The sequence below is a fragment of the Apodemus sylvaticus genome, chromosome X (genome assembly GCF_947179515.1).
Source record: "Apodemus sylvaticus chromosome X, mApoSyl1.1, whole genome shotgun sequence".
Classification (NCBI taxonomy): domain Eukaryota; kingdom Metazoa; phylum Chordata; class Mammalia; order Rodentia; family Muridae; genus Apodemus; species Apodemus sylvaticus.
Window position 1 is genome coordinate 55,276,819 of NC_067495.1, and position 16,677 is coordinate 55,293,495.

At 41.0% G+C, this 16,677-nt stretch overlaps 1 protein-coding gene across 2 annotated transcripts in view; it reads left to right on the forward strand.

The window, feature by feature from the left end:
• Apoo (apolipoprotein O) overlaps nucleotides 1–16,677 on the forward strand; it is a 47,869-nt gene that overhangs the window by 13,502 nt on the left and 17,690 nt on the right. For both annotated transcript variants that reach the window (XM_052171598.1, XM_052171599.1), the window contains exons 3-6: nucleotides 1,077–1,196; nucleotides 5,902–5,956; nucleotides 9,559–9,654; nucleotides 13,564–13,655. In XM_052171598.1, coding sequence (XP_052027558.1) covers nucleotides 1,077–1,196; nucleotides 5,902–5,956; nucleotides 9,559–9,654; nucleotides 13,564–13,655 — 363 coding nt within the window. The remainder of the gene's footprint in view (nucleotides 1–1,076; nucleotides 1,197–5,901; nucleotides 5,957–9,558; nucleotides 9,655–13,563; nucleotides 13,656–16,677) is intronic.

Genomic DNA, 16,677 nt, shown 5'->3' on the forward strand with positions numbered 1-16,677 from the left:
CCAGTTGTGGGGCTCTGTGCAACTCACTTTTTAGCATGGCTGGCCTGATTCTGGACTGCTTATCCAAAATATATTGTTTTCTTTCAAAGAATTTAAAGGCTTAGATTCTTTCTGGTTCTTGGCAAGATTAGAGATGCTTAACTAAATATTTAGCACACACTAGATCAATGAAATAAATAAGATCTCTTCTCTGCATTGTTTATATTCTTGATTGTACTTCCTAGTTATTATGTGGAATTTTTATTTTATTCAATGTCTGTTACCTTGGAATAAAGGGATGTATTGATGTCCCTAGTGGCCAGGCAAGGTTACTTGAATAGTGTTTATATAAAGCTAGTTCTCTTTCCTCTCCTCTCAGGCCTTAACACAGTAGTCCTGTTAAGGGGAGGAGGCTGTTTTCTAGGTGGGCAATGAGTTTGCTCACCTACTTTGATCAGTAGCAGTCTGATAATTTGCCTTGTAACCTGTTATTCTTCAGTTCTCTCAGCTTTTTTTTTCTTAAAACCCACCACCACTACTACCACAACAAAAAGCAAAACAAAACCCATGGGCTGGTAAAATGGCTCAGTGCATAAAGGCACTTGCTGCCAAGCCTGATGACTTGGTTTGATTCCTAGGACCCATATGGTCGGAGAAAACTGACTCTTGGAAGTTCCTCAGACTGCCATACTTGCACACGACACATACCCTCCCTGCAAATACAACCCCTACCAAACTCCTCCTTTCACTTGTTAGAAGTAGAATTTTTTCCACTTTAAGGTAAGATATCACTTCTGTTAAGTGATGGAGGGCTTGCCTTGCATGCTTGAGGCCCTGGGTTTAATATCACATACTACCATGACAAAACAGTAGAGTAGATAGGGAGAAGATAGAGCACCTTGCAGTCCTGCCCTCTTGTCCTTGTCTTTATTGAGGAAGTAAGGTACAAAGATCATCTGAAGTAAAGTTAGAGGTTGCATACAACCCTTAGGGTAACTGTAATTTATAAATTATTATAGAGGTATTAACCTATAAAACTGATCATATATTACATGATCTCATGGTATGTGCTTTTCTTCTTGTTTTAATATGTGTAGCTTTCACTCTACTCAGTTCCTGAGGGTCAATCTAAATATGTGGAGGAGCCAAGGACTCAACTTGAAGAAAACATCTCACAACTCCGACATCGTTGTGAGCCATATACAAGTTTGTGTCAGGTACATCTACTTAAGGGTTAATAATGAAAAGTCTATGGTGGCCATATGCTTTAATTTTTTATTGTTTGTTTCCTTCCTCCCTTCTTTTTTCCCTCCCTCCCTTCCTTCTTATTAGCTCACTCTATAGGGTTGGCTTGGAATTCACTACATAGCCCAGACCGTCCTCAGACTGACTGACATGCTCCTGCCTCACTGACTAGCGTAGGTGCTGGAATTACAGATGTAAGCCATCATGCTGAGCTATGACTTCATGTTTTTAGAAAAAGGTGTAATAAGGATCCAAAGATAAGAGTGTCTAAGTTATAAGTGTTCCTTAATGCTACCCAGAGAGCAAGTGTAGTCAAGTCTGGCATCCTGGTGGCAGCAAGGGGAAGTTAGCTCTCATCAGAAGAGTTGTGTTGGCCAGAGAGTGGAGGACTAATAATTACCTTGTTGGTTGGTATTACAAAGTTTTTGTGGGTATCAGGGAAAACATGGGGCACCAATGGAAGGAAATGAGTAAAAACATAAACATGTATATCAAAATTGTGCTGTTATTGCTGGGGCAATAACTCAGTTCTGTGAGGACCTGAGTTCAGTCCTTAGCACCCAAAAAAGGTAGGCATTGTGGCATATACTTACAGTGTTGGGGACTAATCAGCAAGACCCAGGTCCTAGTGAGAGATTCCATCTTATTACACAGGATGGCTCCTGAGAAATGACACCCAAAGGTGAATATCTGTACCCAAACTTGCAGTCAACACACAGGCAACACTAACATGCACATACACATACCTGTACATCTTATCATGTATATACATACAGAAAAGTGAGATTTTTCTCTCCCTCTAAAAACTACAAATCACTACATTCTGAGCACCACTAATTTGAGATTGTTTTTTGGATTTGGACTTTTTATACTAGGGACATCCAAGCTATAAATTCAAAAATCTCAAAAAGCCAAAAAAACTTCTGAAATCTAACAAACATCTGGTCCTATACATTTCAGATCATGGATACTCATACAGATGAGAATACCCAGGTGTGGTGGGGCAGACCTTTAAGTCCCAGCACTCTAGAGGCAGAGACAGGCAGAATTCTGCGAGTCCTAAAACTGACCTGGTCTACATAGATCCAGGAATAGCTATGCTATATAGAGAAACAAAGCAAGCAAAACCAACCAACTAAAAACCCTAGGCATGACTATAGAGTATTTGGGCACTGTAATAGGAAAGTAGATGCCATAATAGGGTAGAATTACACACTTAAGTACTGAACTTCCCAATCCAGTGACCTACAGGTATAGATTGACTTCTGTCATCGTGCATGTTTTAGGTATCAGGCCTTTGTTGTTATGCAACTGAAAGTATTCTGATTTTAAATATCTGAAACCAAAGTCTGAAGTCTATAGAATGCTTTTGTAGGCTTTGGTACATATTCACTATACTTGCTCATGATTTTGAAAAGGAAGGAAAAATAAAGAAAATAATATGTAGATGTGGATCAGGTGATCCAGCTTTATTTTAATTGAGATCTGCAAATTCAATTTTCATTCACAACTTTTTGTAAAAATTTAAATTTCATCAATTACGCTGTTGTTGAACTTTTCTCTGTTTACCAGTTGAGGAAGGAGAAAAGCATACAAGCTCTATCAATGGTATAAGCACATTATACACACACTTTACCACTGAGCTGCCCATTTGTTCTGTAAGAAAAGTATTTTTGTCAGCTGGGCATGGTGGCATATGCCTGTGAGCCCAGCACTGAAGATATTGAAGCCTGAGGGGTGCTGCATGGTTGAAGCAAGCCTGGACTACATAAGGAGGTGCTGTCTCAGAAAGAAAAGGTGCTCTGAACTCTAGGCTCCATGACTCTACCACAAGAATTTTCTCTCTCTCTTTTTTTAAAATTTTAAGTCTTCTCTCATATATTACATTCTGACCACAGTTCCCCTCCCTCCTCTCCTCACCACCCCCTCCCACCACCTATCCATGCCTCCTCTGTTTCTCTTGAGAAAAGGGCAGGCCTCCCAGGGATATCAGCCAAGCATGGCATACCAAGTTACAATAAGATTAGGCACTTCTCCTCATATCAAGGCTGGATAAGGAGAAAAGGGTCCCAAAGGCAGGCAGGGAAAAGAGTCAGAGACAGCCCCCACTCTCACTGTTAGGAGTCCCACAAGAACACCAAGCTACACAGCTGTAACATATGTGCATATGTCAGACCCATGCAGGCTCCCTGACTGTCAGTTCAGTCTCTGGGAAGCCCCTATGAGGCCAGGTTAGTTGATTCTGTCGGTTTTCTTGTGGTGTTATTCATACCTCTGGCTCCTTCAATCCTTCCTCTCCCTCTTTCCCCAACTTTCGAGTAATGTTTGGCTGCGAGTCTCTCCATCTGTTCCCATTGTTTGCTAGAGGAAGCCTCTCAGAAGACAGTTATGCTACGCTCCAATCTATGTGTATACTAGAATATCATTAGGAATCTTTTTTTTTTTTTTTTTTTTTTTTTTTTTGGTTTTTCCAGACAGGGTTTCTCTGTGTAGCCCTGGCTGTCCTGGAACTCACTCTGTAGACCAGGCTGGCTTGGAACTCATAAATCTTCCTGCTTCTGCCTCCCAAGTGCTGGGATTAAAGGCATGCACCACTACTGCCCCACTAGGAATCATTTCACTGACTTTTTTTTTTTAATGCCAGTGTTTGGTTCTGTCCTAGGTCTAGGCTATCTAGCCTTCTGGTTCCTGGCCCTCCAGGCAGTGTCATGAGTAGGTTCCTTCTTGTGGCATGGGTCTGAAGCTAGACCAGTAATTAGTTGGCCACTTCCACAGTTTCTATCCCACCTTTACTACAGCTCATCTTGTAGGCAGGACAAATTGTAGGTTGAAGGTTTTGTAGCTGGATTGGTGTCCCAGTCCCTCCATTGGAAGTCTTGCTTGGTTATAGGTCAGGCTCCATATCTCCCATTTTTAGGAGTCTTAGATCATCCTTATGGTTTCCTGGGAGTTCCATTGCACTACATCCATTTCTGGGATGTGCCTCATCCCAGAAATGCCCCTCAATTCTACTTATCTCTCCTGCCCCTCTCTTTACGTCCCTCTGCTATTCTTGTCCCCACCTACCTCCAGGACACTTGCAAAACCTATTCTATTTCCCCTTCCCAGGGAGATTCATGTGTCTCCCTCGAGCCCTCCTTGTTACTTAGCCTCTCTGGGTCTGTGCATTACAGTGTGGTTATCCTTTGCTTTACAGCTACTATCCACTTACAAGTGAGTACACACCATGTGTGTCTTAATGGGTCTGGGTTACCTCACTTGGGATGAGTTTTTTTCTAATTCCATCCATATACCTGCAAATTTCATGTTGTTATTTTTTTCAATGGCTGAGTAATACTCCATTGTTTAAATGGGCCGCATTTACTTTATCCAATCTTTTGTTGAGGGACATCTGGGTTGTTTCCAGTTTATGGCTATTAGGATTAAAGCTGCTGCTATGAACATAGTTGAGCAAGTGTCTTTGTGGGAGGATAAAGTGTTCTTTGAGGGTATTCTAGAAGTGGTATGAGGTAGATCAATTCCCAATTTTCTGAGAAACGACCCTGTTGACTTTCCAAGTGGTTATACAAGTTTTCATTCCCACCAGCAATGGCGGAATGTTCCCCTTAACTGCTGAGCCATTGCTTCGGCCCCATATACAATCCATTTATTGTTTGTACTTTTATTTTGTTTGGAGGCGGGAACTTATATATTTTTATATATGCTTGCCAGATCTAGGGATGGGGCTCAGTTCCTTACTTATGCTGCGCAGGCACTTTGCTACTGAGGTACATCTCTAGTCCCTCAAAGCCATTATATTAAGAGAATGTTAACTTCATTTACTATAGAATTCGGATGTCTCTTTACAGTTATTGAATTTTTTGGTTTCAGTAAAGGTGCTCATTGCTGCTTCAAAAGAGCATTTTCCTAATATAGGCTCTAAAATCATTGCAAATCATAAATAAAGTTGACTTAATTTAGAAGACAGTGTCAATAAACTCTTGGGGGAAAGGATCATCTCTGATTATCAAGAGTATGGATTTTCTGTCTCTTTTTTGGACTTATTTTGGTGTGTGTGTGTGTGTGTGTGTCTGCATGTGGATATGTGTGTCTGTCTGCATGTGGATATGTGTGTGTATCTGTGTGTCTGTCTGTCTGTCTGTCTGCATGTGGATATGTGTGTGTGTGTATCTGCATGTGGATATGCGCACCTGACTGCAGGTGCCTGTGAGGAACAGAGGCACTGCATTCTCCTGGAGCTTGAGTTACAGCCAGTTATAAGCCATTCGACATAGTTGCTGGGATTTGATCTCTTGTCCTCTGCAAGAACAATGTGTGCTCTTAACCACTCAGCTGTTTCTACAGCCCGTCGATTTTCTTATTATTTCCTTCAGTCTTAAAAGTGAGAAGATAAGGTTTTCAAAACTCCATTCTACTTGGAATCTTGGCTTCCTGTGGCAATAGAAAAGCATTCTGATGAACAGGTTGCAGTAGTGAAAGGGACCTTAAAAAGGAAAACAAAGCAATAAAACTGAACGTAGATCCCTTTGTTTAAAAGCTGTTTAATAGCTGGAGGTGTAGCTTAGTGATAGTGTTTATGCTTAGCCTGCCCTAGATCTATCCCTAGCACCAAAGAGTGTTAATAATGATAATTTATTCAGTAAGCCCTACTCATTCTATTTCTTTTTATCTTCATAGGAAATATACTCCCATACTAAACCCAAGGTGGATCACTTTGTCCAGTGGGGAGTAGGTAAGTCGACTTTTAATTGGGCATAATCAGTTACTTCATCCTATTGAACTATTGTACTGGCTTTTCAGGAATAGGCTCTGGAGATCAGAGTCTTTGACATTGTATCGACAAATTTTGAGCTATCTAGATGTTTTCTGGAAGATGACCTGTGTTTGCTTTAGGTTTCAGAGGAGGGTTATTTCATGAATCTCTTCAGCATTATTAGGATTGGTGGGCTAGCAAGTACTTGCATCCTGGAATAGAAAAAGTTCAGGGCTGGGATGTAAGTTCCCAGTAGCAGAATGGAATGCTTCTTCTTAAGAGTCTTTGTAGTGACTCTGTGTTCAGGGAGGAAAAAGACAACTATCTCAAATAATTCCCAGTAGCAGAATGTTTCCTTAGCATCTGTGAGGTCCACTAAAAAAAAAAAAAAAAAGATACAATGCACTTGCTTACTTCTCACCAGATTTTCTGAATTATACTAATTTATTAGCTGCCATTAATGAATGTTGCAGAGGCCAGGTATGGGGGGCACATACCTTTAATTCTAGCACTTAGGATGCAGACGACAATAACAGAGCTCTGCAAGTTCAAGGGCACGTTTTCTATACAGTGAGATCCAGGACAGCCAGAACTACATAGAGAGATCTCTGTAGTCTCAACAACAAGAACAACAGCAACAACAACAACAACAAAACTTTTGAAAAAAGGTGCATAAAATCTAGATGCAGGAAGGAATTCAGCTAGTATTCCTGGAAAAGCTCATAAATTATAGTGTTCTTACATTTTTCAATTTTATCGTCGTTGGTTGTATCTCACTGATGGGCCACTTTTTCCATGCACTTATAAACTGAGCGTATAACCTCTGCCTTGTCCCATTTCAGCCAGGAACTATTAAAATAGTAGAGATATTGACAAATACTTCATTCTCCTTAGGACATCTCAGCACATTTAAAGTCTTACTTTTCCCGAGGGCTTGTTCTCATGGTAGAATAATTGTCTCTTAGCTAGGGTTTTCCATTGCTGTGAAGAGACACCATGGCCAAGGCAAGTCTTATAAAGGACAACATTTAACTGGGGCTGGCTTATACTTCAGAGGTTTGGTCCATTATCGTCATGGTGGAAAGCATGGTGGTGTGTGGGCAGGCATGCTGGGGAAGGAGGTCAGCGTTCTGCATCCAGATCTAGAGGAGGTAGGAAGTAAGTGTCACCCTGCTGTAGCTTTCGCTTCTGCGGCTTTACACACCTCCTCCAGCAAAGCCACACCTCCTAATCATGCCATTTCCTATGGGCTCATGGGCCCACCTTATTCAAATCATCATAACATGTAAGCGAGGAGTTACGCTCACTGTAAGCCTGCCTTGTTCCACTGATGAATGGCAGCAGGCATTATTTGCGTTGTCTGTTCTCCTCCTGAACACAGTTATTACCAAGACCCTGAAGAAGAAGCATTCCATTCTGTCAAGACTGTGAGTTTGTTTTGCAGCAGTCACAGCTAAGGCATGTGCCCAGAATCAAGGCTTTGGCTTCAGGTGTGATCTTAAAACATATCTTCTTTCCCATTTCTGTGTCATTTGCTCCCTTTGGCTCAGTTCACCACCCTCCTCTGGCTACCTTCCTGTCAAGTGCTCTGTGTACATGTCTGAAACTTAACCTCAAATACCTCAAATCTGTTGAATAAGTATCTACTGTTATCACCAAGAGAAGGTAACATATAAGTCTAAGCAGTCAACCATGAGAGAACATATATGTGTGGGGAGACCAAAAACACGTGCATGAATGATGAAATACCTTAGGGTGAGATAGCGAGGGTGGTACTGAGAATGACTTCTGATGGTACCTTAGAGAAGGAGGCAGTGTCTGCTGATGAGTTAGGATGAGCTTTCCTGAGGAGACAGTGCCTAAGTAGGCTCCAATCTGCAGTGGGGCTGTCTCCATAGAGAGGAGAGGAAAGGAGATACCATGCAAATCCGAGTCCTAAGACATGCTTAAGCTTGGCAAATAAGGTCGTGTGCTGTAGTATTTACTTCCTGAGTAGGCTCACTGTTGCATTTATTTTTAAATTATTAAGTTCGATGACCAACAAGAGTGGCTATATATTTTTAGCATCAACTTTGTTCTACTTTGCTTTTTATTGCTGTGATAAAGCACCATGGCCAAAGCAACTTGGGAAGGAAAGGGTTTATTCCAGCTTACAGTTTATAACTCATCATGGAGGGAAGTTAGGGCAGGAGCTGAAGCAGAGGCCATGGAGGAATGCTCCTTACTGACTCGATCCCCATAGCTTGCTCAGCCTGATTTCTTTTCTTTTTCTAACACTGATACAGTTTTATTTTATTTTTTCTTTTGTCGAAAATACATTTTTTCACATAATATGCCCTGATTACAGGTTTCCCTCCCTCTATTCCTCCCAGTTCTTCCCTTCCTCCCTTCTCATCTAGATCTACCTCCTTTATGTTTGTCATCAGAAAACAAACAGGATAATAAAATATAAAATAAAACAAAAACGAACACACTGCAAATTGGCAAGAGAAACCAACAGAAAGAAAAGAGCCCAAGAGAAGGCATAAGGAACAGGGACCCCCTTGTTTGTGCACTCAGGAATCTCATTAAAAACACTCAACTGGAAGCCATAGTGTACATGCAGAGGACCCGTGCAGACCCGTGCAGGCCCTGTGCATGCTGCCTCAGTCTTTGTGAGTTCATGTGAACTTAGTTGGTGTTGATTTAGAGGGCCTTGTTTTCTTGCAGTCCTTCATCTCCTCTGGCTCTTATGTTCTTCCTGCCTCCTGTTTGCTGGGGTTCCCTGAGCCCTGAGATGGGGGATTTGGTAGAGACTTCCCAGTTAGGGCTGAGTGTTCCTAGGTCTTTAATTCAGCTTGCTTTCTTACAGCACTCAGGACCACCCTCCCACAGGTGGCTCCACCCTGGGTGGCATGGTCCCTCCCACAGCATCAGCCAGTAATCTAAAAAAGAAAGATGCCCTCAACATCTGCCGACAAGCGAATCTGATGGAGGCATTTACTCAATTGAGGTTCCTCTTCCCAGATGACGCTGCTTGTGCCAAGTTAATAAAACTTGACTAGCACAAAAACTAGCCAGCACAAATTTGTACTACAATTTTCCTTCATTATCCAAATATATTGTTCTTGAGTTCAAATAATGAGTTCAGATGGCAAAGGACACTTGCTTTTCTGAGTTGAATGTGTTTGATTCCTGAAAGAATGTGTTGGAAAGAATCATTGTCACAGTTGATGGTGGTGCATATCCCATCACTCAAGGTGAGACAGGATTGTGAGTTCCAGACCTGCCTGGGATACAAAGCAAGTTTAAATTCAAACTGGGCCACACAGCAAGGTTGTCTTTAAAAAGTGTGAGGTAGGTTTGGTGATGCACACCTGTAATCCCAGCACATGGGAAGTGAGACAGGATGATTATGAGTTCAAGACCACTCTATACTAAATGAAACCAGACTTAAAACAACCAAATATGTGTTTACAGGAAGCAAAGAATGCATGGTTGGGGAACATTTGGCACTGCACATTCTAGTTATGTATGAGACTTTTGCTTTTGGTTTTAATAAGCAATTTATGGAATTATTTCCCAATCTTATTCCATTCTAGACAACTATAACTATCTTCAAAATGCGCCTCCTGGATTTTTCCCAAGACTCGGTGTTATTGGTTTTGCTGGTTTTGTTGGACTCCTTTTTGCTAGAGGTAGGTGCAATTTTTTAGGGTCTCCCCTGTCAGTTTATATGGGATATGTGTTTAGCTCTTTATCCATATTTAATAGTTGCTTCATATGTTAGTTCCTGAATGTGGATTTCTTCTTCTTCTTCTTCTTTTTTTTTTTTTTTTTTTTGAGACAGGGTTTCTCTGTATAGCCCTGGCTGTCCTGGAACTCAGTCTGTAGACCAGGCTGGCCTTGAACTCAGAAATCTGCCTGCCTCTGCCTCCCAGAGTGCTGGGATTACAGGCGTGCACCACCACTGCCTGGCTGAATGTGGACTTCTTAACATATGATTCATGTGCATCTTTACCCAATTACAGTTGACTTTATTTTTTCTATCTATCTATCTATCTATCTATCTATCTATCTATCTATCTATCTATCTATTTTTGGTTTTTTGAGACAGGGTTTTTCTGTATAGCCCTGGCTGTCCCAGAACTCACTTTGTAGACCAGGCTGTCCTCGAACTCAGAAATCTACCTGCCTCTGCCTCCCAGAGTGCGCCACCACTGCCCAGCTACAGTTGACTTAAACATACATAGGAATTTATACTCTTGGTAAGAAAAAGAAATTAGTGTTTGTAGGTCTTTCATTTAGCTGGCTTTCTTATAGCACTCAGGACCACCCTCCCACAGGTGGCTCCACCCCAGGTGGCATGGCCACACATCCACCTCAGAAAAGCAAGTGTCCTTTGCTGTAGTATACTTTACATACTGTACATATACTTTGTTATACTTAATAAGCATATTTACTTGCTCAAATATTGCTCTATGATACAGGAGTGGACTTTTGTTCAAAGTCTTTCACACCTGACAAACTGTAAGTGTGTCACTGCTGCCAGGTATGTTGGCACATGCCTTTAATCCCAGCACTCCGGAGGTGTAGGCAGAGGCAGAGGCAGGTGGATCTCTGGTCTACAAAGTGAGTCCAGGACAGCCAAAGGTCTGTTACACAGAGAAACCCTGTCTCAAAAAACCCAACCCCCCCAAAAAAAAACAAAAGAAAAAAAAGAAAGAAAAAACCCCAAACCAACCAACCAACCAACCAACCAACAACAACAAAAACCCCTAAACAACAATAATAGCAACAACAAAAACCAAACCCCCAAACTAAAAAAAGCAAAACAAAACAAAATAAAAAAATCTGCCTGTTATGCTCAGACTATTAATCACAGTAAGTAGGACAGTGATTTACTAGCTTATTAACTTCTTCAGTTGTCACACCTTCAGTTAGTGATGCTTAACATTTAAAGAACCTGGTAAGTATCTCTGAATATTACTGTAGGGGCTTGGGCATATAGCTCAGTGGTAGAATGCTTTTATGCTTAAGGCCCTGGGTGCAAGCCCAAGCACCAGAAAATATTACTTTATTCTACTATTATATCACAAAATAATAATGGCAATAAAAGGCTTCACTATGAGGAGATTATTTTTATGATCTATTTGTAGTTTACTAGTTGTAAAATAAAGGTTTATGGGGATAAAATGCAGATATTACAAAAATTTTGATTAGAAACTTAGTGTGATAACTCCAGCATTCAAAAGGCTGAGGCACAAGAACATTTTCTTAAGACCAATCTGGGCCACATAGTGAGTTCCAGGACAGCTGGACTATAGAGTGAGAGTCTCTCAAACAGAACAAATACAATTCAGACTAGAAATATCCCAGCAAAGAACGCTGTAACCTGACCACCGTAAAAGACACCATAGTTTTATACCAATTGCTCTGATTTTTGAACTCTTCCCTCTTTGTGCATTAGGTGTTATTTTAGAGTCAGGAGGGGACATTGCCCTGGTGGCACTTTTCGTCCACCTGAGGAATAAACTCCTGCACGCTTTCCCTGTTGGTTTTCACTTCATTTCTCCAGACTGTTTGTTGGATGGAGTCCACTCTCCTCCCAGTTCCGTCCTGTAACCTGCTCTGAGACTCTAACCCGATTGTTGTCATGAACTTTTTGTACTCAATATTGAGCCCATTTCCTGGGCTTTCACGGCACCTTCTCCTGGCCACATTCAGCCATGTTGTTGAACTACATGCTTACATTGCTTTTTAAAAAGCGTATGCGAGAGAGACTTTCCAAGACCTTTTATGTCTGTTCTTCATTCTGACAGTTTGGATGGATAGTTTGGAGTTCCTTTTCATCCAAACTAGCGTCTGGCATTGCAGATGGCAGAGCGGATAGTCAGTCTGGATACTTGGTGCTCCCTTCCCGCTTTTTAATTCTTGGGAAATTTGAGGCTCTTCAGTGCTCTGAATTTCTATATCATGGTGATGCTTTTAGCCTTTAGTGGGACAATTGGTGGTGTGCCTTCTTCAGCTCAAGTTATATGTATCTGCTTTTCTTTGAGGACTCACTCTCTTTCTCCTTCTTGATTGCTTTTAAGTTAATAATCAAGTTCTTTCTAAGTGACGGTAGTGTGCCTTATGTTTCCTTGCTTGTTTTATTTCATTCTTTATGAATGTTTTCCTTTGATCGTTTCCATGAGGTCTTGTTCTCTGGATGTTCCTTTTATATTGCAGGCTCTCCTCCATTGCCTGCCGATCCTTGGTTGTCAAGTCATGTTTCAGAATGAGACAATTGAAATGCTAGTAAGAACTCTGTGTATAAATGTGGCTTTCGGGTCGGCAGGCTCTATGTTAGGGTAAACCAGATGGGAGCCAACTATATAGAGGAGGTCTTTACTCTTAGGCGCTAATAGTGTGTGTGAGGGTGCGTGTGCATGTACGTGTGTGTGTGTGTGTGTGTGTGTGTGTGTGTGTTGCTGGGGAACCACCAGGGATCTCAGACATGCCAGGCAAGTGCTTTACTAACTGTGCTGTATTCCTAGCAGTTGACACTTTTTTTTGTGGTGCTGGGAATGAAATCCAGGGCTTTACTTAAGCTACACAGTAATCCCCCTTTGCCATCCCTAGCCTGGATGACTTCCTATCTGCCAGTGGCCCCTCTGCACCTTTTTCTCTTCCTTATGGCATTTCTGATCTGTATTTTATTCCCTTACTGCTGTTTTAATGAAATCTCAGGAAGGGGAGGGAAGCAGCAATTGTCGTTTATATTTCAATAGGAAGGTGGTCAGTTTGCTTTAAAAAATATAATTTGTACCACATAGGAAGCAGAGACAGAAAAGTCACAAGTTTAAGACTTGTGTGGGCTACATAGTGAGGTTTTCTCCAAAAGCAAAACAAAGTGAAAAAAACCCCCAAAAATCAAAAGCAACACAAACCAATAAACCATAGGAAAAATGCCAAGGGAACATACCTGTAGGCTAATACCTTCATTAGTTAATCATGGCTGTATTGAAATATTTGTTGAGTGAAGGAAGTTAGTCACAAAGAATCCTAATTTATATGATTCCATGTATATGAAATTACCAGAGTAAGCTGATCCATTAGAGATCAAAATAGGCTTCCCTTATGTGTTTCCCTTATGTGTTTCCCTTATGTGTTTCCCTTAGCCTTATGTGTTTGTTGGTGGGATGGAGGATGGTGCTGACTGTGTTCCATCCTTCCTCCTTCCCTCCTCCCTCCCTCCCTTTTTTCCTTCCTTCCTTGGTGCTGGGGATTTCAGGGCCTTGTGCATGCTAAGCATTCTTTTTACCCTCAAAGATGGGGGTTTCTTTTGAGAATAGAGGAATTGATTGCGATGATGGTTGCACAGCTTTGTGAACACTGAAAGTTGTATTCTGTACTTTAAGTGACTGAAATATACGAATTATATTATGGCAAAGCTGTAAAGAAGTAGCAATTCATTTTGTTTTATGTACTATTAAGTAATATCTCAATTTAGGGACAATGATACTGTGTTTTGGCATTGGAAGTATAAAGTAAATAGTGAGAGTAAGAATATCAAATCATCTGATGGTATGTACTACTTTTTTGTACTACTTTTTATTGATTAGGTTCCAAAATTAAGAAGCTGGTGTACCCTCCTTTTTTCATGGGATTAGGTGCCTCTGTCTATTACCCACAACAAGCCATCACCATTGCCCAGGTGAGTCAGACCCAGTAAACAAGGCTATTCTTCATTTCTGTGTGAGTGATAGGTCTGCTGCTTATTCTATTTTGCAGTTCTTATAACACCAAACTAAAATTTCTTTCATAGGTAAGTTAAAAGTTTCTCTTCACTATTTACCTCATGTCAATAATGTCAGTGTTCATAAAATGCTTGCTAATTTGAATATTACTTCAAGTAAATTTAAAATACCATTTATATATTTCTGTAGAAGTCTAAAGACTCAACTTCCAAAGCTGATAATTACAGAGTACTTTCAGCCGCCCTCACAGGCATTATCTATATAGACTGCTCTAGCCTTCATGCTTTCTCCCTGGTACTAGTGCCGGACTCACTTTCCTTATCACAACGTGTGTATGGTCTCCTCTGATGCGAAGGTCCTAGATGGGGTTCTCAGTTAACAGTCCTTTTCTTTCCCTTCAGACCTCAGTTTGATGATATCATGACAAGTAGATGGGTCAGAGTTGGCTGATGACTTGGTAAAGATAGACCGTAGGGTTTCCAAACATGGCCTTAAGATCGATAGCATCAGCATCTCCTGGGAACTTGTCAGAGATGCAAATTCTCAGGCCTCGCTCCACAGTAATTGAATCAGGCAGTATAAGTATGTGGACTTGCCATGTGCATTTTAGCAGGGCTTCCAGGTGATTCAAATGTCAAGATATTTGAGAATATAAGCTTTAGATGCTGGTTTGGAGTCAGTGATACTGTACATGTAGAATCACTGTGAAAACTAGCAAGAGGAAGATGACCTTTAGGATTTGAGGTCCTCATCACCTTAGGGACATAGGGACCTACTTGCCAGAAGGTGAATGAAGCCCAGTCTGGAAATTGGGACTTCTGTCATGAAGAACTTCCATATCACATGGAGATGCTGTCCTAGGAAGAGACAACAGTGCAGTTATCAGAATCAGGTTCTGAGGGCTGTGAGCCAGACCAACCCAACACTGGGCCCCTTGGATTCTTCATAACAGAAGTCCCAATTTCCAGACTGGGCTTCAGTTGTAGGTGGGACTCTAGTGGCCTCAGCAGTGGGAAATTGATATTTTTGCTTATGAGAACCAGCAAGTCCCTCACAGCTTGAGATTGCTTGTAATAGGTCTTGGAGACAGGTAGTTTCTTGTTTCAGCTCAGGAAGAACGAATGTCTGTCTTGCTTATATAAAAGAAAAAATGAATATCATTCTAGCCTCTTAAAGTTTAACAAGCATATGACAGGCAGGGCTGACTGCTGGCTGTGAAACGGTCATGCTTGTTCTCATAGTGGCATGTTTTGCCTTCTGGGCCTCAGCATTTGTTGCAAAACATCTTCTGTGTTCACTACCAAGGTAGTAGGATGTGATGGAAAGATCTGGAGGTGGAGAGTGGCGATGGTTGAACATTAAGGGTACTATGCCACTGAATTATACTCTTGAAACAATTAAAATGATACGTTTTATATTTGTATATATTTTTCTCCTTTTAAATGTTATTTTCTTTTAAAAAATCATGGCATACATATCTTACTACAGAAGACCAAGCCAGAAGAGCACTAACTTCCAAAGAGATTTTTCTGACCTTGTATCTTGTCATTTAGTTCCATTTTTACAGTTTTATATTTCTTTCTTAGAAACCTCAAGCTTGGATGGACCACTTAGACACTTAAGTTCTGTTCTGTTCAGAGTATATAGCTGGGCAGTGGTGGCGCATACCTGTAATCCCAGCACTTGGGAAGCAGAGGCAGGTGGATTTCTGAGTTCAAGGACAGCCTGGTCTACAGAGTGAGTTCCAGGACAGCCAGGGTTACACAGAGAAACCCTGTCTCAGGAGAAAAAAGCAGAGTATATAGCTAAAAATAATGTACCCAAATTGGGTGTATTGGGACAGGGGAAGTAGTAGCTCAGTGGTAGAGCAGTTGTTAAGCATGTATAGAAGTTCCATGCTGAAACCACAACAAAGAAAAAGAAAGAAAGAAAGAAAGAAAGAAAGAAAAGAAAAGAAAGAGAAAATATCCGCACATGGATAGAAAACATTATTTTCTTTTCAGAAATGTGGGTCACCAAGAACAACAGTATCAGATGTGGTAAATGGTCAACATAGCTAAGAAGGAGCCCAAGACTCATAGCATATCATATATTTTGAGAGCAGTAGGAACAACTGAAGAATATGGCTCTCAGAAATCAGTATGTTTACAAGCACTGGGATTATAGACAAATCACTTGGCCTTTGTATCCTTGCAGTCTTCATGTTCTTACTGTTCTGTAGGATGGGCATAACTCATGTGTAAGTGTTTCGTAAAACACCACTATACAAAGGTCAATTATAACAATTAGGAAGAGAATGGTAACTACTTGTAAAATTTCTAAGTATGGGGGCTGGAGCGCTGGCTTCATGGTTTAGAGCTGTTACTGCTCCTCCAGGGGGCCTCAGCAGGCAGCTCCCAACCATCCAACTGCAGTGTAGTCGCACACACATGACAGACATAGAAGTGCACATGAGAGCACAACATGAACACGCACATATATTTACACACATACACACCAAATAAAAACAATTTTGAAGTAGTATCATGGTGTAGACCAATCAGCATTCTTTGTGATAAGTAGAACCAATGAGTGCAAATTGCTAGAAGCATTTTTATTTGAAGACTCAATACTTGGGAAAAAATTTTCCAGGTATTTGGTGAGATGGATGGCTCAATGGTTAAGAGTACTTGGTTTTTGGTTTTTGTTGTTGTTGTTGTTATTGTTGTTTTGTTTTTGTTTTCTGGGTTTTTTTGTTTGTTTTTTTGTTTGTTTTTTTTTGGCAGAGGACCTAGGTTTGATTCCCAGAACCTACATGGCAACTTACAACTGTTTGTAACTCCAGTCCCAGATGATCTGGTGCCCTATTATAACCTCCTCAGACCTCCACAGGCACCAAGCACATCTGTGGTATGATACATACATGTAGGCAGAACACATACACACACACACACACACACACACACAAAATCACACATAACACACCCCTTTCCCAAAAGC